This window comes from Pygoscelis adeliae, unplaced genomic scaffold (genome assembly GCF_000699105.1).
Source record: "Pygoscelis adeliae isolate BGI_AS28 unplaced genomic scaffold, ASM69910v1 Scaffold48, whole genome shotgun sequence".
NCBI classification, from domain to species: Eukaryota; Metazoa; Chordata; class Aves; order Sphenisciformes; family Spheniscidae; genus Pygoscelis; species Pygoscelis adeliae.
Genome location: NW_008825618.1, coordinates 1,659,029 through 1,673,770, shown reverse-complemented (window position 1 = coordinate 1,673,770; position 14,742 = coordinate 1,659,029). Strand labels below are relative to the sequence as shown.

Here is a 14,742-nt window from a genome sequence, read left to right as displayed (position 1 = left end):
CGCCTAGACTGCGTAAATACAGGACATCGTAGCAGATTCCCTACCTTTTGGTCGACGTAATGCCCTGGGTATTACTGCGATCGGTACCTCAGATATTTATGTAACAATACGATGCAAAACATTTGTAAAGTACTGCTTAAAGGCAAACCAAAAATATTAAATTTGATTGATTAGTTTGACACGCAATATATCTGCATGAGAAACAGAAATAAAGTTCAGGATCTCTTTTATTAAATAAATAATATGAACGGTTCAAAACGGTTGTGGACTCCTTACAGGATATAAGGACTCCTCATAGGATTGCCAATTTAAAGTCTTCTGCTACATATAACTAAAAAGTAGCTAAGGAAGTTAAAAATGCAACAAGTGCTGCAGAAAAGTATTAAAATAAAAGCACGAAAAATTTTGCTGCTGTAGCTATTCTATGACGAAGTGCATTTCAAAATATTACTATTTTATATCGAAGTTTGGATAGTATTAATATTTTCTAAGGCTAAGGTACGCGGAGAGAGACAGATGTAATTACAAGTTCTACTAGCGGGTGTTCTTCTATGGCAGCTTATTCTTAACCAGAGTGCTTTAAAAGGCAACTCTCCTGCCAACACCAGGAACTGCAATATTAAAAATTCCACTATAAAATACTGCATGTGAAGAAAAACCTCAGCCGGTTTAAAATATGATTTAATTCTGCGTATGCACACCAGACCGGAGCGTGTGTATTTGGTTACTGCTTTATTATGTTCCCAGATATGTTAGCGTGTGTTGCAGGATAAATGGCTGTATCAAACGGGCAGGCTGCCTGCGAGGCCTGCCGGTACTTCTGGAGGTACTTCTGATGTGTATGTCCTCAGCTGGTCTGAAACTTTTCCCTTAGAGCTTGGCAGGGGAACGCTGAATTCCTGGTGCACGCACGAGATCTTCCGTTTCATTACCACGCTGCCTTGCCTTTCTGAAAAACCTGGACTTGGTAGTAAAGCTTGGGGAGTAATTTATATTAAAACGCACTTTAAAAATAAGATTTGATCTAAAATTACCCTAAAAAAGGGGCACGTTCTTCAGATATTTCTTATTTTCAAAGTTAATTATACTTCTAAGCTTAGCATTAAACATCCCATCATACACACAAAAAAACTGTAACGTGAAACTTGGTTGTAATGTTGTCAGCAGAAACCATTATGAAGATACAGTTTAGCAATAGTGAAATGATGATAATTCTTTTTTCTAACTACAGGTTATACAAAAGTCCAGTTCGATAGCTACTAAATAGCCGAGTGTATTGCAACAGTGTGAGCATTTAAAATCTTTGGGGAAGCCCGTTTCCACTCCAAGCATGTTAAAAATGGTCACAGTAATGCACAGAGGTTTTGTTACTTGGCATGGGCTATCTGGAACTGTTCCGTCACTGAAATATTTTGAATTTATTAAGGCCTTTACAATAAAAACATGAGAGTTAAACATACAAATGTTTGGGGGATTGAACAATATGTTTAGGATTTTTTAACCTCTCTTCCTTGATGAAATCAGGGGGAGACTGGGGAGTATTCTGCTCACCCTAGTTCGCTGAAATGGCAAAATATGAACACTTCAAGACCTGCTTACCTTAAAATTGAGCAAGCCCACTGCAGTTTCCACAAAAGGGATAAAATTCATTGGTTCTACAAGTGTTCGGCCTTTTAGGTGATGTAAGAATTTGTCTGAAAACTAAAACTAGACAGTATGAGCGATCAGAGAAAAAAAAAAAACAGTCTACGTGTATATATAACACATTAAATTTTCACCTGGCTGTAGCAGCACCCCTCCCACCCCCAAAACTTATAATTAAAAAAATTAAACCAGCTTTTAACAAGGCCTGCGATTCGAAACCGCAGCATTCCCATACATTTCTAGGTTTCCAGGCTGGTTTGCAAAAAAGAAAAAATCTAGGCTTAGCACCTCTCACCCTGGCTTAGTGAAATGCAAATCCGCAGGCCCTGGAAAACAATGAAGTGCTGCTGTACCTGAGGTCCGGTTTTGTTTCAGGTCCAGCACTGCCATCACTGGAAGTGCTCCCCAGCCTTCTAAGTGGCATCCGTATTATTCATTACGGCACCGTTACCCTTTTTTTCAATAGGCTTTTCTTCATAATTTTTTAGCTTACCTAGGAAGGCCTTAAAAAGGAAGTTTAATTCTTTGAAGACCAAAGCTTGCCAATTTTTTCCATGAGACCAGTTCACAGCTAGCTCTGAGCTGCCAGTGGGGTAGCCCAAATTCCAAAATCTATCATCTGGAAACATACAAAAGCTCTTGCACAGATTTTTCCCCTTTCAAAAGGGGGAAGAAAAAAAAAAAAGAGAGGGGAAAAAACCCTCGGCCCTATATTGTAAATCTATTGTGTCTGTCCAGATCGAGTAATTTGCGCAGAGATAAACATATCGCAGGTATGGCGAAAATATGTTAGTAAATAAAGTCAAAAATAACACATGCATATATTTTAAATTTAAGGAATATTCGACTATTAATGGATATCAAAGGAAAGGGAATTTTAATCATCTCTCCATTCAGTCTCAGTTGGGTAAATCATATCTAAGAGATTTGCATAAATATAAACCATCAAAGACTTTTCATCTTCAAAGGGGGTTTCAAGACCCTATAAGCTTTGTACTGTAATCATCGCAGGTCACAACCCTGCAGGAATAAGGCTGCTATGGCAACATAAAAAACTAATGCTTAAGGCTTAGCATAATATTCCGACTAATAGAAAGGAAACTCATTTTAAAAGCTGGCAGCCTATTTACCAGAAGCTGGATTAGAGGTGTTATTTCCCCTTTTAGCTTCCCCCGCAGCCCCTCCCCAAAAGAAGGAAAATCTAATCACCCAGATCTTGAAAAAAAGCTTCCCAGCAATTTGCAGTAACTTTACAATTAGGCCAAAATAAATCACAGCTTTCTTCGATGAAGAATTCTGCCCTTCCCACCCCTGCTTTGCTTCGTCACCGTGGCCCTCTCGGTAACTTTTCTTCGGAGAAGAGAATTCCACCCAAAAATGTGCAAGGAGGAAAAAAGAGAATAATCAATGCAATTCACACGTGCGAGGGTACAGTATGGCAGGTACTATAGTGACAGAAAACAGTAAACTTCATCCAGGCAAATGCAGAAAATGAGGTAATATAATGGCATCAGCATATATTCTTAAGACTCCTATCTGATTTTTATTTTTTAAGCAAAAAAAAGTAAAAAGTGCTACCGTGTTTGTATTTTAGGTGCAAGTTAAAGCAGCAGACCTCCTCTTTCATTTTAAAATATTTTAAAAGTCACCCTCCTGGGACTTTTGCTATCTTCTGTTTTGAAGGTAAACAAAAAAAAAGCACGTTTAATGAAATAAGTCTCCCTTCCTCTCCCTTTTAAAAAAATTTGCAATAAGCACCAATACAAAAGGTAAAGAGTGGAGAAGTTTCAATTAATTTTTTTTTTTTTTTCTAAAGGAGACGATTAAATGTTTCCGGCCCGGTAAAGTGTTCATTTCAGGGAGAAAGGGGGAAAAAAAAAAAAGAAGGCGGAGGGAAAAAAAACCCACAAAGCTTGGGGAGGGGATGAAGTAGCAAGGCCTCAGCAATTCTTTCAATTCCAGTGCACACCCAATAGTGTGTCGGGAAGAATGCACACTGGTCGGGATTTGTGGGAGAATTGTCCCGCCACAAAGGAGGGAGAGTTACGCTTGTTATAGTCCAATAAGCCATGCCAGTCAAACAAGTACCCACACTAGGGACAAAAGGAAAGCAAGAGATTCTCACACAAAAGAAAACAAGTAAGCCCATCTTTTAGTTGTGCATCAGCCTCCAGGTTTTCTGCTGCACATAAATAAAAATGAAGGGGGGAGGGGGTACGTGTGGGGGGAAATAAACAGCTTCTGGGAGGCTGAAAAATCACGCCGGGGTGAATTTTGGGAGGATTGGGAAAAGAAGGCAGCGGCGTTGAGCGGAGCGCGCTCTTTGTGTGCAAAGGTTGGGCAAAGCGAGAGGGAAGCAAAAGGCGGACAATGAGGCAGAAGTTGTTGGGGCTGGCTTGTTTTCCATGACGGAAATCAAAGTTAGCGAGAGGGAAGGTGGAAGGGGGTGAGGGGACAAAGAGCCCCAGCATCCCACCTCCCCGCAAAACCTACTTGGTGGCAGCAAGGGCCCTGCCATTTTGGAAGCATGAATATTCATTACTGACAAGTTACGTCTAACACTTACATGGCTGTAAACCCTGAGAGGTATACTCCGGTTAATTTAATTAAACGTTGGTGGAAGGGGACGGTGTACCTTCCATCGCGAGCGGTGGAGGCCGAAGGGGCAGTCCCACGGAACGGACGGGGCTCGTCACGTACCCAATGTATTTGCTCAGTTGTACGCTCACGCCTGATCTTAATGGTTTGATCAAGGTTAGATGCTGAGATTAAAATAGATCCTAATACATCTGCCTGCCTTTCATCACAGCTTGCACGCGTGCTAGTTGCTCGGCTAGCGGTTTGCAAAAATATAGAAGTGAATAATTAAGCATTATTCCTTTACTGGCATGTTACAGAAATAATGGTATATCTAAACAAACGTCCCCCTTTTCTTGACAATTAAAACAATTATAGCATAATTAGGCCTATTTCAAAGTTTTCTTAAGTAATTTGACATGCCAACCATCTACATTTCAGGTTTTTATTGGCTGAAAAGTCAGTTGTGAAACACAAACACACCTGTCAGCAATTAAAAAGGAAGAAATAGAGAACTGTTCAGGAAATAATATCTGTGCTAATTAAAAACACTAGTTAAAAGCTTCCTGTTTGTTTCTCCAGTTGCCCCAAGGAGTGACCTTCCCCCCCAACCAATTTTTTCATATGTCGCTAACATGGTTTCCCCATCTCCTGCTTACAATGTATGTAACTAAGGCACACGGACGTAGACAGTCATTTTGCATGTTAGGGTATTTAGAAAAGAGATAGATATTTATGCCTCTGTTTTTGATAAGGTACTCTGCCATCAGTATTGGTTCTTCGTTGACCGCAGGAGAGAGAAATCTGGTTTTCTTTATAAATGCAAGGTGTTTCACGTATGCTTTTTGTATAGCACGTCTTACACACGTTTAAACAGATGCATTTCCCAATCACATTAGCTAGCAATGACATTATATGGTATTTGCAACCTTCCTCATAACTCAGAGCCATTCATCTCTATGCCTGTGTGAACTTGGCCCAACAGCTTCAGTCGAAAGCTACTGTGTTGCTGGTAAACAGGTAGCTACTCACCCATCTTATTTCTTCCACATTTTCAACCTTTGGCAGCATCATGCTTGAAGGAAGGGTCTTGGACTGCAAAAGCACCTCTAGATCTTCTTCTGCAAGACCGCTGGACACGGAGTTTATCCTAACACACTTTTCAGCACAGCCAAAGTCAAACTCTTCAAGGGTTTTCACAACTGTCAGTCTTGCTTCTCTCTACAATATATATGTATTTAAAGGCACAAGAAAAGAAAAAGAAAGCTTATTTTCTATTGACAGAAAAGTGCACTGAGCAGAAAACTTGTTGAAACGATGTGGGGAAAAAGCTAGACAGCCAGTATATTGGTGTCCCCAAAATGTCTGTCACTCCTGGACTTTTACTGAAGCAGTCATCACTAGCACCTCGCAATTTTACCTTCCTCGTTTCTTTATAACTGGTAAATAAAATGCTCGGGTTTTATGTCTAAGTATTTCTACACCATCACTTGTAGAAAACATGACTTTTGTGTCCACTATTGCTGAACACGTCTAACAAACACAAATCTTTATACTGACCACAATGTGTTGCACTAACCCTCTGCTCTCACAAAAATGGCACGTTAATAAGTTTGCATAAAACAATTCATTTTTGTAATTAATCTCTATATTGCCTGCGCTAAAATAGCCTGGACGTCAGAAAGCACTGAGGTACATATAATTCTTCGGTTTTGCTACATAAATCTTCCTTTTCTCCATGTATCCAAAGCATATTAAAGCCCGTAGTAGAGTTCACAACTGGCATGTGAAAACACCACAAAATAACTTGTAGATTTTTCTTGAACCACGTAAAAAGCTGTTCTCCCGCTGGCAGAAAATAAAATCTCCAAAGACACGTGCTTCCCCTGGCCGTTCGCTGTTTTTGTGAATGTAAATTTACAAATCTGTTTAATATTTGATTTGCATGAAGAACACTTGTATGCTTTTCTGACATGAAATGCGTTTCTTGGCCTGGAGAAGAAGAGGGGAGGGAGACGGAGGGTGCTGGGCTCCCTGCTTCCTGCCAACTGCAGTTTCAACCCCAAATTCCTTCCAGTCGCCAACAGCCCCTAACAAATTTGCATTGTCAAAATGCACACTTATCAAAAGTCATTTCATTTGTGAAGAGTTTTTATGGGGCTAATAAAACTTTAAAGCTCCTGACTCACGGAGGTTCAGGAATGACTTTAACAATATGCAGTCGCTGAATAGAGATGCTTTTCAAGAAAGCAGGCAAACTCAAGGGGAAAAAATAAAAAAAAATCATCAAAGTTAATATCCAGGCTAATACCAATCAGCAAGACAGCACATGACAGTCGATTTAAACCAGACGGATGCAACTCTCTGCCGGCGAGAGGGGCAGAGGCGGTTTCCCAATGTGGTCTGAGTTAAACAGTGTGAGGGAACAGTAGCTTACAGTTGTCAGGTCCGATCAGAACAGGGTCTCCCAGGCCAGTTTAAGACAGGTCTGCAGTGTACTGATTTACAGGGCTGGGATGCCCGATAATTAGGGTAAGTTTAGAGAAAAGCAAGTGGTGGCTCTAACTGGTTAAAAGGAAGAAATAATGAAGCAGAAAGTTAATGAAATCTGAAGCGAGCAGCCTTCAGCTTGGGGCTACTAGTCGTGCTTCTCCGAAGGTTGGGAGCATATGCCAGTTAATCGGACAGACGGGAACAAGGCGCACATGTACGCATCCCTGTGCTGCGATCAAGGGGCACGTTCAGAGGTAATCTCTGGAAAATACAACCCGAAACGTTCGAACCGCTGTGAATGGACTCTGGCTGGGGCCATTAGGAAAGCCACACAAAGATGCATGCAGTTTACTACAAACACGTCCAGCTGGAAGACAGCTCCGGCGCACAGCCGTCTGAAATGGTTCTTCTGAATTAGGTAAACCGAACCATATGATGCCATTACTGGGTAACATAAATCCCCTGTGTTTTCCTTCTCCGATCAGGGGTAACAGGTTTCTAGGGCTGGGCCGAAAGCTTCTGGATATGATGCAGAAGGGTAGCTTAAAAACATGCTCCAAACCAATTTATGCTTTTAATTAAAGTCAGATTATCACCGTTTCAGCACACACTGATCCAATTTGCAAAAGAAAGATCTCCCCAAATTATCCACTAAGGCAGCATCCAATTCCAACTGAAGGCACATCTCTAGCAAACTTACAGCCTAATTCATTATGATTTTTTTCATATTATAATAATGAGCAGTAGACCGTCTCATTAGCTATTTTCCTCCTCAGGCTGCAAACTCCCTTCCCAAAAAAGACAGATCGTGTCTTTCTAGGTATATTTCCATACAAAACACTTATTAACAGGCTGTTGCTGTTATCAATTTACATAAACTAAATGTGCAGCCCTCTGGTACGTATCCCAAAAATAACCAACAACTTCACTGAATTTATACCAACCAACAAACATGGGGAGGGGGTTGTTGTTCTTTCCCATATTTTAATAGAAAATATGTTGCTATGTTAGTTAACACGCCCATGCCATCTGTTGGGTTGAGAATTGATGCATTTTCTTAGAACCACTACGTTTTAGATCTGTCTGCCTAGATACCCCAGGAATGGAAACGTTTCCCTTCCATGATAAAATACTTCTAGTCACTATAGTTTTCACATCAGGATTTATGTTTTTAATTGTGGGACAAACTGAGAGGGCCTGGTTGCCAACGTCGGAGCTCGTGAGGGGTTGACTCGGTGCCTACCCCTCCTACAACGGGGAAAATCCCAACGATGTTAGTGGGGTATATCAGATCCCCACACAGGCTTCCAATAAAACATTACATAACTAAATGTACTAAAAACATGGAGGAAAGGGAGAGGCTTTTCTGCCTCATTACACAGTGTAATGTAGATGCTATTCTTATTGTAGGATCCATGCGAAAAGCTATAATTTTAAGCTAGGTAAACTATTTCAACATTGTAATAGTAGAGAAAAAAGTAGTTCTATAAGGTCTTTATAGCAGTAGAAGCAAGAATAGACACATTTTCCAAACTGTTTGTAAAGTCCCTGCCAAGAATGGTCAAACTAGAATTTTTAAGGAAAGGTGAAAAAAATTATTTACCCTGTTCTTCACACAAGAACTACAACATCGGATAATACTCTGTCATGACTGAAGAGCTGATAAAGAAATAAACCTGATTGTTACATAAACGATTCCATCCCCAGGTAGCTTGTGATGGTGGTATCCCCATTGGGTCCCACATGGGTTGGACTGAACAAGAGAGAAAGACAACAGAGAGCTTCCATGCTAAACAGTGATATTATTAAAATATGCTATGTTTGCAACTCGTGCTGGAAAACCCACTGGAAAAAAAAACGTTGGTCAGGGTGGCTACTTTAGCATCCCTTCTGTCTGACTCGGAGGAGGACACGGGAGGACGTTCATTACCACGCGCAGCTACGTCAGCTGGAGAAGATAAAGGTTTCAGTGACGCAGCATCGCTGACAAATCCACCGCCACCCAGACACACAGACACTGAAATTAAAGATGGGAATACGCGTGTTGCCGGCTCGATTGGCACCCATTAAACCTAATAACTAACCATCCTCACGAGTTCCTAGCTCTGAATTATCAAATCTGCAAAGAAAACAACATCCGTCCACTTTTACACTCCAGTGGAAGAGGTGGTCCCTCGCGGCGGGGCTGCGCAGTCTTGCCATCTGGAGAATAAATCGAGTGTGAAGTACAGTATAGTTTGGGACCAAGCTCCGTGGCGGCAGCCCAGCAGTTAGTTCATTAGTCCCAAACTTGCGGGGATTAGTGCGGTATAGCTCTACTGTCGGATGGGATCAGGCAGGCAGAGCGCGAGACTCGGGGAAGGGGGTGGTGGCGAAGAAGGAGCCCCTCGGGCTTATTTATAAAACTACATCGTATAAGCGCACCTAAATAGGTGCCTTTGGTGACAGTATTATCATAGTCTCCTACCAGCTGAATCGGTACTTTTCCTTCTTTTCTTTTTTTTTCTCCTTTCTTTCCCCCCCCCCTTTTTCCCCCTCTTTAAGTTATATGTCAAGCCATAGAAATTTCCACTTTGAAACAGAAGGAGTGCCACAGAGCTGGAAGCTCAGCCACCCACTCACCCCGGACACAATGTTAATACAGCAATAACGAAACAAAGATGGTCAGATTAACAGAATTTTGGGGACTGCAACAGCAGACAGAAAAATGGCGTTTTCTTCTTTCTTTTCAAACTGGTACGATACCCCACAAACCAGTTTTCCAGCACTGTGATTTCTAGACCTGCCTGATTTTGGGGACAAAATGTCTGTTTTGCTTTTTCTTTCTTGCCTAGTCTTACCCCCTTTTTTTTTTCCTCAAGACCTTCAGGTCTTAATGTAAAGATAGTGGGTATACTTAAAGATATGTTTATGTGTAGATCTCATCCTGTTAACATCTTTTGGTAATAATTCTTCATATGGAAATGTAAATATATGATGTGCTAAAATGGCAGGCCAGAATCTATCATCCTCATTGCCATAATAAGTTTGCATGTTTCAAATGGCAGAGGAAAAATTAATTACTATAATCACAATTCAAATTATTTTTTGTGACAGGTCTGACATGGTAAAAACATACAATTATGTGTTAATGTTACTTCCCTGGAGTGGTTTGTTTACAGGACTTGACATTGCTGAATCTTTTGTCACTTACATTAGTGCATACCCTACGAATGCGTCTCTCAAATAAGATTTTGCAGAAGTGCACATATATTATATACCCACAGCGTTTTTTGGGCAAAATTGAGTTTCTGCAGAGGGAAAGCCTGACATTTTTTACACGCTTAATTCTCCGTCAGTGAGGTGATGCCATACAGAATTATACTTCATTTAGTTTCAAATTCACAGATGAGATTAGCAAGAGAAAAGACAAATTACATTTGTTTTTAAGGAAACAAAGAGAACCGTAAGCGTGGAGCAGAGTGTTTCTGAGAACAGGAGGCTCCTGGTTCACGAGACCTGCCTTCTGCCTTACATGCATCAGGTACTCGTGAGAATAAATCTTTGAAATGGCAAATACTTCTAGTTAGTCTTGTTAGACTGAAGAACTGCTGTAAAATATGCATACATCACAAAGCCTTCAGGAAGCCACTATTAAATCATTTCTTTTAGTTACCTTTGAGCAGATAATCAGTTGAGGAGTTTTTAAAGACTTAGGAAGTTTTAAAACACATTTTCTTTTGGTTCAACAGGGAACATGCCAAACCCACCATGTAATCCTAAAGGAAAGAAGGGGCAGGAATGTGGAGGAGGAGGGAGAATAAGGCCTCCGTCATGTCTGTCGGTGTTTCTCCTCTGCAGTTCAGGCAACCGCACATTTTAGAGCACTGCAAGATTCTCGTTTTTCCGCTACTCTTTCCTGAAATTGTTGAATTCTTTCTTTAATAATTATTTGGTCTATTCAAGCCTTTTCTTTTTCTATACCAACCTCTTCACTTTTCTAAAAGAGAGATTCTTCATGACACAATGAATCATCTAACTCTGTGCACCTCTAGCATCTGCTGCTTTTCTCTCTGCTCTGCTAATTGTCTTTACATGCAGTACATGGTCTAGCAACACTAAAATGAAGCAAACTTTGGTGGTCAGCATTATGAACTAAGCTGCAATTTAATTATGCTCTGCTGAGGAATCTTAATTTCTTTGCCCATTTTCCTAGAAGCTTTATTTAAGGTCTAGGAATGCATCAGTGCACCTATCAACAATATTTAACCTGTATTTTTAAAGGATAAGATCTCTTAAAGGTGTTTATGAATAGCTGGGAGCTGCTTGCTGCCACGTAAGCTTAGCAAGCCTCTCCCTTCTTCTACCAGCGTGGCCAGTGTGGATCCTGAAGATACTAGGTGGGGTCTATCCAACCTTATCAGAGTTGGACAATTTCCGTATGTGACGGTCGGGTGATGTCCTGGCTTGAGATGCTGTGAACGCGGGGAACCAGAGAAGAACCCGAGGTCCACCCAGCTGGCAGTCCAGGACCCAGGGCCCATGAATCCCCATAAAGCTTTACGGGTGCTCAGCTATGTAAGCACTACATTTCTGCTGAGCCGGGGTATCCGAGCATGCGTATACTAGTGCAAGAGCAAGACATTTCACAAGTTGTGTTTAAGATATTTTTCCGACTTGCATGTATCTCACAGAAATTTAAATAGAGGCCAGTAGGCTGCTAGAATGAACTGGCACATAGAAGCATTCATGTAATATGAGGACTTAGCATAAATATCTCTGTAGCAAAAATAATACCGCATGGGGGGTGTGTGTATATACATAAACACAGAGACAGGCTTATACCTTAAGACTATGTGTACAGAAATATTTCAAAAGGCTTTTTAAATGACAGACCTATATACAACAGCTTCAGTAAAAGAAAATTTTGTTCATGTACGTAGGCAGCTATTCTTCTGTCTGCCAACTTTTATAAACACTTACAAAAGAGATGTAAACAACCTTTCAATTAAGACAAATCAAGCTAACACTAATTTAAGCTGGCTGCAAGATGTAGTCTCTTTACTTTTTTTCCCTGGCTTTCTGAGGATGCTTTTGGTTTTGTGACAGATTAGCATCACAAATGAAAATTCTTTAGAAGCATTAGTGTTAATTAGTCTTCCTGGACAGTCCGAATGAGCTGCTGCACAATGAAATGAGACCACAAAATATTCAATCCGATGTATCAATTAAAAAAAAAAGGCTATACATTTCTTTCATCCGGCAGAAGAATTTAACTCCATGTTATGGTTATTTTTTATTTAAAAATACTCTAGCTTAAGATGTATTTTCTTGGCATGATGTAATAAATTATTATGGAAAATGTGTACATTCAGGCATCCATTTTTTCTTTTTACAAATGTAAATAAATTTAAAATATTTTTTTTTTAATAAATGCAACTTTTTGTTAATGCTAATAATGAAATACATTGCTGTCTGTCAAAAGTACATCTGCTTTAACAAATTATCAACCCCTGTTGAGCAGCTGATTTCAGGTGTGGTGATTCTAAGTGAGATATGGATCAAACGTTTTGAAGATCGGCAAATGGGTACCGTCAGAAGTGCTGTTTAATTACTACCTCAATTATTTAATAAATTATTTGGAAAAAAATAATTAAAGCCAAACGAGGTAGACGTTAAACAGTGTGCAAAGTTAAAGGCAAGCTAAAGGCAAATAAAAGTTTATCAGAAAGAAAACTACTGGCCAGAGGCTTAGGCCTGCTTGTACCGAAGGAGCCAGCGTCCCAAGCTGCTCAGAAGCCCCTGGGAACGAAGAAGGCATTAAGAAAAATCAGGTCAGCTGTGCCATGGCTTCCTTAATCCTTCGTCTTTTCTGGGAGAAACTTTTCCCAGTCTACCCACAGTCTCAATGAAACTAGGTGTTTCAAAGAGAGAACTTGGAACAACTGTGCATGTTTTTTGGTATTGTGCAAATACTGATTAACAGCTCTTACCTCAGTTTTCATGAAGTGCTTTATCTGCATTGGTAAATCAGCAAATTAACATTCTGTAATGTGATCAAAATTGCACAGAACTCCCCAAGTCCAAGCGTTTACAGGTCATGCCCACATTAAAATCGTACTTGTGCAAAAAAGCTCTCATCTCATCCTTTCCAACTTACATTTTAAAGTCAAGTGGTGTCACCTTGTAGATGCATGTGTTTCCATGCAACGGGTTTAGCATGGGATTTATGACACCAGCTGGTCACTCAGGTGTCATACGCTGAGCAAGGCACGCCCAGGAAGTCCTCCCACCAGGTGGGTTCTTGCACCATCTAAAACTTCTCATCTCACGGGCAGCTTTTTAAAGCAGAGATTATCTCATGCAGTCCTGCGCTCCTTTGTGAGATCATGTGATTAATTTCAATTTCTGTTTATGTACCCTCTGAGAAAATGTATACCATCATATAACTTAGCTCCCAGCTTCACCTGAAGGTCTTGGGCCCCACCTGCCCACAAGGCACAACTGCCCATTTACAACCAGACTCTCCTTTGGCGTAGTGAATCATCTATTTCCTCCAAACCAAACCAAAGGTGTGGTTTTAGAGGTGGGTCTCTGCAGGCATCACGCACAAACAGCAGTACGGGTTGGACTGCACCAAGTTTAGCTGCCTCCACCCTGCTCAGTCCTGTGACGCTGCTCCAGCAAGGCCTGTGTACCTTCAAACACTCACACGTGCCATCCTGCCATGCCCCAGGGCATGCAACACATACCCTCAGCTAAAGGTTAAAAAACCCCACGTTGATATGGCACACTGCTCATATTATTGCAGCTGCTGGAACTGAAGAAAAACCATCCAGAAAAACAATCATACTGTAGGTCCGTCAAAGCCCCACTGTGTGTCATGGGGAGACCCAGACCCATGTGCTACGTATCCGTCACTGCAGTCAGTCTGCTCTAGACATTTGCCCCTATGCAATGTGGACATGAGCCCCTCTGCCTCACTAGGCGAGGGCACCAGGGATCTCTCCTTGGATCAGATGCATTTAGCATTGTAGAAGTATCTATAACTGCAGTAATTACTTCCACGGGAGAGTAATGTTAGGAGAGCATGAACGTAATTTTAGACGTTTTTAAGTTTAGAAGCTTTAAGGAAGTAGATGCTAGGAGCACTGAATAGATAGCTCTCCACGGGGTTGTTCAACACAGGAAACTTTGATCTAACAAGCTTCGCACTGAACTGACACAACTCTTGCCTTCCCGCAAAGCAAACTTGTTTTATACATGTATTTCTCTGTCAGTGCTTACCTTAACTATGCTGGATTCTGCCAGAAATCCTTTCTCTACCAGAAAGGCTTCCTTCTGATAGAGATCCCACTTGGATGGGTGCCTGGGGTGAGTCAAGGAACCCAAGCATCCCACTCCACCCCAAATGCAGGTTTTAGCACCTCCTGTAGGCAACATTTTCTCAGATGCTCCTAATGACATGACAAAGCCCGTTACAGCTAGATGTTCACTCTTGGCAGAGTCCCTGAAGGATGGGCAGCAGTACAAAAGCAACTGCACCCCCTTCTTTCCACCCCCACTCCCCCAAAGTGGGAGAGGGGAAACAGCACCAGAATGCCATGTCCCACATGTCCCTGCATAGACAGTGACTAGCTGAGGCAGGAACTGAGCCCTCACATATAAAGTAAGATCAACTCTGTGACTCATGTACTCATGGCAAGGAGTAAGGACCTTTTAGAAATGACTTCACTTGTTTTCTGTGGTCTAAACCAAATCTGACAACGTGAATTTTTCCCTGCCTAGACCTATGATCAGGGTTAAAGGAACTGAGATTTTTCTCCAGTTTGGAAGTGGGACCTGAGGAGGTGGTTATTTTCTAGGTCAACTCTCCAATCCTATGGTTGTAGTATGATATTTGTACATCACTGATAGATGTATTGTACTGGTACAATATAATACACATCTTTATAGACATGTAGAGAAGAAATCTTAATTGTTTATTGGTGTTCTTCAAAACCTTTTTAAGTTACTCATTTAGATATCCCTGACTGCAGTGGAACAAAT

The 14,742-nt window shown here is 41.0% G+C and overlaps 1 protein-coding gene across 1 annotated transcript in view; it reads right to left on the bottom strand.

Annotated features, from left to right (window-relative positions):
* The window catches only part of CLYBL (citrate lyase beta like), a 193,123-nt gene that overhangs the window by 23,241 nt on the left and 155,140 nt on the right, over positions 1-14,742 (bottom strand). Inside the window, exons 6-7 of the mRNA XM_009333368.1 lie at positions 5,254-5,442; positions 1,600-1,701 (exon numbers count right to left, since the gene is read on the bottom strand). Of these exons, the coding sequence (XP_009331643.1) occupies positions 1,600-1,701; positions 5,254-5,442 (291 nt within the window). The remainder of the gene's footprint in view (positions 1-1,599; positions 1,702-5,253; positions 5,443-14,742) is intronic.